This window comes from Vidua chalybeata, chromosome 24 (genome assembly GCF_026979565.1).
Source record: "Vidua chalybeata isolate OUT-0048 chromosome 24, bVidCha1 merged haplotype, whole genome shotgun sequence".
In the NCBI taxonomy this organism is placed as follows: Eukaryota; Metazoa; Chordata; class Aves; order Passeriformes; family Viduidae; genus Vidua; species Vidua chalybeata.
This window is the reverse complement of record NC_071553.1, coordinates 2045554-2052971: the sequence shown is the minus strand read 5'-3', so window position 1 is coordinate 2052971 and position 7418 is coordinate 2045554. Positions and strand designations below refer to the sequence as shown.

Below are 7418 nucleotides of genomic sequence, written 5' to 3'. Positions count from 1 at the left end.
TCAAAGCTCTTCCTTTCCTTCTCCAGCAAAGCACAGAAGCTGGGAACACTCCTGGAAAAAGGAAGAATAAAGTGGAGAAAAGGCTACAGTCTTTACTCACCATTTTAATACTGCCAACAAGTCTAACAGATCCAACTGTACACATGACAAACTGGGAGGAGTCTGGGTGCAATCATGGATCAGCAAAGGAATGTAGGACTGGTTAGGGATGGCACTAGAGGGAAACAGGGATTTGGCACCACACAGACAAAGTAAAGGCATGCTCAGGACAGGGCTGGGCAGGGAGGGCCATGGGAAAGGCAGCACAGAATAATCCACCGTTTTCATCCCAAGAAATGCACAGGAACCAGTGGTTTGGGAGCTGGGAAGCAGCAGTTTTTCCCCCAGTGAGGGCTCAGCTCCTCTCCCCACCAAGCTAGGATTATGCTGAGCACAAATCCCTTCCCATACGGGCATAAAACTGGGCTCAAACCCCCAAGAGAACCTAAACCCTCCTGCTGCAGGAGCCTTTCCCAAAGCCTTGGGGGAGCAGGATGGTAACAGATCACACATGGAAAAAAAGCTGAAGCTCTAAGGATCCCTTAGTAGCTGCAGAAATATTAAATCCTGGCCATAGCAAGTGTTAAAAACAAGGAATTCCTGCTAAGAGGAATATTTTCTGCAGGATCTGCTCACATGTGCATAGTTAAGTGATTTTTTTTTGTTGCTTTTTTTAATTATTATTATTTTTAAAACAAAGTTTGCAAATAAAGAAATAAAGTTTAGTAAAGTTATAGTTTTCTCGATGGAAAAAAAAATAACCTTAAAAACAGACTAGTGGTAGCTTGTTAACCAAAGGAAGAGAGAAAGCTACATATCCAAGGTCTGGAATCCAGCTGGAATCCACCGCACATCCGGAGATCACGCCGTCCAACGATGCCAGGAGGATCTACTCCCACTACATGGCTTCACTGCGCCCTAATTCCACATCCCACAGCAATAAAAGGTCCCTAAGACAGAAGATTGTGCTAAAGAATTCCAGGATTCCACATGTTCTCTGCTCCTGGGTCATGCTCGTCGCTGTCCCCACGAGGCAGCAAGAGGTTGGGGCTCACCAGGCAGAAACACTGGGAAGGAAACCAGGAATGTAGAAGGGAGCAGAGAGAGCCGTTCCCAGCGGGACAGCCAGAGCTGGATTTACCTCTCAGTAGAGCCCACATTCCTTGAGGTTGTTTTTGATGATGACGTCGGTGACGGCGTCGAAGACGAACTGGACGTTCTTGGTGTCGGTGGCGCAGGTGAAGTGGGTGTAGATCTCCTTGGTGTCCTTCCTCCGGTTCAGATCCTCAAACTGGCACTGGATGTAGGCAGCTGCCTCCTCGTACGTGTTGGAGCCTGGAAAGGAGAAGATCCCTGGCTTTGCCCACCGGCTCACGGGAGCTTTTAAGTCCATATTAAGCTGCTTGCAACCATCTGCCTTATCCAGCTACAAATCCAAATCCACCATTAACTCCTTCTGGGAGACCTGAAGTCTGTTCTCTGGGCAGTGACCCAGGACATGGGATCCAGGGACTGCTATGTGCTAGCACAGCCAGGCTCCACAAAGAGTAACAGATCATGGGAGTTATGGGCTGGAAGGGACCTTCAATCCCATCTCGTTCCACCCCCTGCCAGGAATAGGACACCTTGCACTACACCGGATTGTTCCCAGCCCTGTCCAGCCTAGCCTCAAGCACTTCCAGGGACAGGGAATCCACAGCTTCTCTGGGAATCACAGAAATCAATAGGTTTGAAGAGATTTGAAGGATTTTTTTAAACATGTAAAAGCCTTGAGCAGTGCCCAGGTAAAACCTTCCACCTGTGTGGAACCACAGCAGGGATGGGTTCTGGAACAATCCACACTGAACATGGACACTCCAGGGTGGACAGGAGCCAGAACAAGATGTGGTTAAGTTCCACAGCCTCTAAAATTGAATTTAAATGGAATTATTGTCCCAGTTAGGTGTGGAAATGGGGAAGTGACCTTGATTTGTTGGAGTGCAACATTTTATTCCAACATTTTGGACAAAGGTTGTTCCAAACCACAGCTCTTCCAAGAAAACAAGCTACCATCCAACTGAACAGGCCAGAACTGTCCAGGAGGCGCAGGGAAGGAATTGGGGGAAAAGTTTGTAACTGATTCTGGTTGTGCAAGGCTCTGACTCACTCATTGCTGGCCCAGTGACACAGATGATCCCTTGATGACAGTGAGCCCAGCCTACCTGTGTACTCTGGGTAGCAGATCGTTAGTGGGCTCTTCTTAATCTTCTCCTCAAACAGGTCTTTCTTGTTCAGGAAGAGGATGATGGAGGTGTCTGTGAACCATTTGTTGTTACAGATGCTGTCAAAGAGTTTCATACTCTCATGCATCCGGTTCTGGAAAAGGAAATCCAACGGGGGAGAGGTTAGGGAAGGGTGGGATGGGGGACAGAGGCTCTGCTGCACAGGCCAGACTCAAAATTGAGGTGTCACTGCCACATCCTCACTGCCATTGCCCCAGGAGGAGCACAGGGGGACAGGTCACCTCCTCCTGTTCCTTCCTGGACTCACATGTAAAGAACAAGGCATGACAAAAACTCCAGGAAACTCCCAGCAACCAGGAAGGTGAAAACCTCATGGATGGGGTTGTATTTATCACTTTGTGGGGGCAAGATTCCACTGGCTTATCCAAAGAGCGCTCGTCCTTGCAGCTCTCAGACAATTTAACAGGAGGAGTACGCCAGGAACGTTCCAGCCTGCTGCAGGATGCAGCTAGGATGCTCCCAGCTCCCTTCCATGCAGCCATAAATCCCACAGCACGCACCATCTCCTCGTCCTCAGCCAACACCAGGTCGTAGTCACTCAGGGCCACGCAGAAAATGATGGCTGTCACCCCCTCGAAGCAGTGGATCCACTTCTTCCGCTCCGAGCGCTGCCCTCCCACGTCGAACATCCTGGCAGAGGCAGGAGAAGTGGCTCAGGGGCTGAGCACACCCCTCCTGCCCGGCCCCCGTGGTGTTCCCAGGGATGGAGAGGCTGAGCAGGGGTTGGGAACACGCAGGGTTTCGGGAGCTTCCCTGAGGAGAGGGGGTTTAAAAATTCCCTTTTTTGGGAGAGGGGATTTAAAATCAGTATTCTCTACTTTCTTTCAAGCTAGGGTGCATAGAGCTTGCAGCAACCTGGGCTAGTGGAAAGTATCCCTGCCTGTCTGGTTCCAGGTGTCCCTGGATGAGAGTTAATATCCCTTCCAAGCCAAACCATTCCATGAGTTTGATTTTCAGCAGGAAGAACTGGAAGTCACCATCCAGAGCTCTGCTGATTTTGTTCTTTCCTACTTCCTTAGCAACAACTCATTTGCTTGACTGGATTCCAAACACTTTCTCACAGCACCTCCAGGGAAATGGCTTATTGGGAACACACTACCTGCAAGCTCCTGCTGGGACCCAGGAGGAGATTAAGGGGGTTAAGAAATAATTTCATTTATTAAAAATAATCTGAGGTACCAGAGGTTAAAGGCTGAGCAGTTGCTTATGGAATTTCTGTATAAATTGAATTCATTTCTAATTAAATAGGAATTTGTGCCACAGGTAGTTCCAGCCCCCCTGCTCATCCAAATATTTTGATGAGTGCCCAGGACTGGGATTTAATTAAATCAAGTTAATATCTGAGTTATTAAGACATAGATATTTATTTTTTTCCCAGAGCAGACAAGGAGCTGTTCCGGGGGGATTTAATGATTCCAAACTAACTCCCATCTTCTATTTAATCCTCTGGTCTAGAAGGAAAGAGGGAAATCTGAGAGAATCCAGGATCTTTCCATGGCTTGGATCATTTGCCATTAGCACAGAGAGATTCATGAAGGAAGAGCATCCCTGACAACTCAGCTCATCCCAATTCCAGTCACTGCGGCTTCCCTATCCCATTATTAATGTCTGAGGTGGAATATCACAGCAGAGCTGGCAGCACCAGGGTTTCTGATGGATTAATGCTTCCCTTTGTGGAGCAAATCCCTCTGGGACAGCACCTCGTGTGTCTGGGGCCCTGCACATGATCAATGGCTCCAGGCGGGATCAGGAAGGAGGGTGGAGATGATTAAAGAACACACTGGAGATGCTAATCCTGATCCATCATCACAGGAAGACAAGTTATTCCCTGGATGGACCAGAAGCTGCATAAATAAATCGATGATGCCGAGTATTTTGGTATTTTTGCTTAAAATGTTCTTAAATTGCACAGTTGGAAGCCAAAATGCTGTTATCCCAAAAGATGTGCAAAAGTTTCCTTCTCCAGAGGAGACCACGGAGATGCTCCAATGACTGGAGCCCCTCTGCTCCGGATCCAGGAGAGCTGGGAAGGAGAAGGCTCCAGAGAGACCTGAGAGTCCCTTACTGTGCCTAAAGGGGCTCCATGAGAGCTGGAGAGGGATTTGGGACAAGGGCCTGGAGGGACAGAACAAGCTGAATGGCTTCCCACTGCCAGAGGGCAGGGATGGATGGGAAGGAAATCCTTCCCTGTGAGGGTGCTGAGGCCCTGCACAGGGTGCCCAGAGCAGCTGTGGCTGCTCCATCCCTGGCAGTGTCCAAGGCCAGGCTGGACGGGTTGTGGAGCCACCTGGCATAGCTGAAGGTGTCCTTGCCCATGGCAGGGGGGTGGGACTGAGTGGGATTTAAGGTCCCATCCAATCCAAACCAATCTGGGATCCTGTTAAAATCCTTGGATTTTAGAAGCACCACTTGGATTTTGCTGCAACTCCATCAAAGTGTTTCACAGCCCATTTGTAAATAAGCAAACACACAATTTTTAGGAATGTGAGCAGGAAAGACTCCAAACCATTGGCACAGACAGAGGGGATGGGGCTGAGCCACAGGCATTGCACTGTCCTACACCCTCCAGCACAGGAATCCTGTGGGGGTCCAGCTGTTTGTCAGGAGCACAAGTGGGATCTGAAGCAAGGAATTCCTAAGCAGCAGGAAGGGGAGCTACAGGGATCCGAGGTGAGGGACGAGGGATGCAGCCTCAGCCTACAGAGGCAGCAGGAGCCACTCTGAGGTTAGAGGAAGCTCGTTAGTGACATGTAAAGGGACACTGCCAGGAGCAGGCTGGATGCACAGCCTGGCAGGGACTGGATCAGCAGAGGGGACAGGGAAGTCCCAGCCCCTGCACTGCCAGGCACAGGCTGGCAATTCCCAGAGGAACACATGGAGCACACCATGCATCCCGGAGCCACAGCCTGGCTACGGACACAGCTCGGTTCCTCTGCTCTGAGGAAAGGGTTAAACTCAAACTCAAACTCCAGTCAGTGTCCTTTTAGTATTATTTTTGGGATTGGATCCTGGAAACGAGCAGTCAGTACCTGTGTCTGCGATTCCAACATAAAAGCAGCTGAAAAGAACAGAAGGCAAATCAAAGTCAAACTGGTCTCTCCAGTGAGCGATGCCAGCGGAGAGGGATAACGGAGGGAAGGAGGACAGTTAAACCAGGAGCAAGTGTGGGATGTGCCCCCAGTGCAGGGCACGGGCAGAGCCCCTCACTCACTTGAAATACAGGTCCTTGAAGGTGAAGTGAGTCTCCACGATTCCTGTAGTTTTCACTCTGGTCCGCAGCACATCCTGCTGAGTTGGAATGTAGGTCGGCTGGGATATTCTATCCAAGTCATTTAGGTAACTAAACCAGAAGAGACAACACAAGAGGCTTTTTTTAGTCGGCTGCCTCACCATGAATCTTTTATAAACTGCAGAACAAAGCGCAGAATTTATTTATCTCCCTCACACAGCACAGCCCTCGAAGCAAACAACCCCCTGGGGCTGTCTTGAGGGATGTTTTGGGGGTTTGGGGATTTTAACCCCTCCCTGGATGACCTTGGAGGTAGTGCTGGTGGAGCTGAGCTGGCTGGGGAGGGTAGGGAGGGAATGCAGAGCCGTGCCAGGGCTGGATCTCCCAGGGCAATCCACAGTCAAGGTCTCTCGCCTCAAAGCACAAGGCAATAAATCCAAGGGTTTCCTGTTAAAGGGCAGGGATGCGTCAAAGGAGCCGGGACGGAGGGATGAAGCCTTAAAAACCATCCCAAACCAGGCACATCCAGTCACCTCCTCCTCCAACAAGCTGACTCGGAGGATACAGCCCTGGAAGAAGCCACATCCTTGCAGAAATTCTCCCATCAAGACCTCAACTAATTCCAGCCCCAGCACATTCCTTTTGGAGTTCAGCTCTCAGGCACATCAGCACGAGGTACAGATAATTCCCAGCAGGATCAGAAATCCCACTCCAGCCAGCAACACCTCTGAGCTCGTCTTCCCTCCTCCTCTCACAAAGATAAGATGGACCCCACAGCTCTACTGGGATGACACAGGCTGTGCTCTTTCTTGGGAGCAGGTTTTAATCACCCCAGCCCTGTGTCACTGGGAGGGTAATAGACCCTCCCAAATCACACTTTATTATCACAGATCCATTGTCAGCCAGAAATTGCTTCTTCCCATGTGCCTGGAAGCTGTGCTAGGAACCCCAGCAACACATCCCTCCTCCAGCAGCTCCAGCATCGCCCTGGCCAGGACTTGCAGTGCCCTGCCCTGTTTCCAAACTCCAGATTCCAGTGATCTGCCACAACTTGCCCAGTGCCATGGGGCTTTTCCCACAGAGCTAGGATCTGAGAGTGGATTTAGTCCAGGAAGGGCCAGTCCTCTTATCCCTCTCTCAGCTCCAGAAGGATGGCAGTTTTGTGAGCTGCTGTGTGACCAGTGCTGGGCCTGGCTTTAGTTTCAGTTTAGTACAACATGATTTGGAAAGTATTTACCTTCCTCAGCTTCTACCAAGTAATATTTCTGCTGAGGCAGTAACATGCCCAGATTTTTTCTCCTCTCTCTCCTACCAGGGTAAGTTTAGCTGAGACACAATGAATCAGAAGCCAGTGGGGAATGCTAAGAACTGACCCAGCAGCTCCTCAAAGCCTGGCTTTGATACAGGTCACACCACTGATATGATAAATCATGGAATTGTTTGGGCTGAGAAGTCCCTTAAGATAGAGTCCCACTCTTATCCCAGCACTGCCAAGCCCAAGCTGAAGCTGTAAAGCACCTGCTCCCAACAGCCAGTTGGAAGTTTGGGCACTGAAAGTGGCACAATTCCTAATTAAAGCTTTGGGAGCAACCAGGGAGGAGGGAATGGAGCTGGCAAACAAACTCAATCAGGGAATAAAGCATATCAGATTCAGTGGTGCTGCCTGAAACAATAAACGGTGCCAGACTAATTCCAGGGAGACCTAAAGGGCAAATCCCATGGAAATATAAGTGGTTGGAAAACCCAAAGGGGATTTCTGGGAAACCCTGGCAGTCTTGCCAAGTGTGGGCAGAGGAAGCAGCTGTGCCCTCCCAAAAATCCAGGCTGCGGAGCCCAGCTAGAGCCTCTTGTATTTCAGACTAAGTGGA

The 7418-nt window shown here is 49.9% G+C and overlaps 1 protein-coding gene across 2 annotated transcripts in view; it reads right to left on the bottom strand.

The window, feature by feature from the left end:
• Positions 1–84: 84 nt before the first annotated feature.
• Positions 85–7418, bottom strand: part of GNAI3 (G protein subunit alpha i3) — a 28638-nt gene continuing 21304 nt past the window's right edge. Inside the window, exons 5-9 of one of the 2 annotated variants that reach the window (XM_053964224.1) lie at positions 5533–5661; positions 2822–2951; positions 2241–2394; positions 1181–1374; positions 85–989 (exon numbers count right to left, since the gene is read on the bottom strand). In XM_053964224.1, coding sequence (XP_053820199.1) covers positions 1184–1374; positions 2241–2394; positions 2822–2951; positions 5533–5661 — 604 coding nt within the window. In that variant the 3' untranslated portion in view covers positions 85–989; positions 1181–1183. Of the gene's footprint in view, positions 1107–1180; positions 1375–2240; positions 2395–2821; positions 2952–5532; positions 5662–7418 lie in introns of both variants that reach the window. The other variant, XM_053964223.1, reaches the window with a different exon arrangement.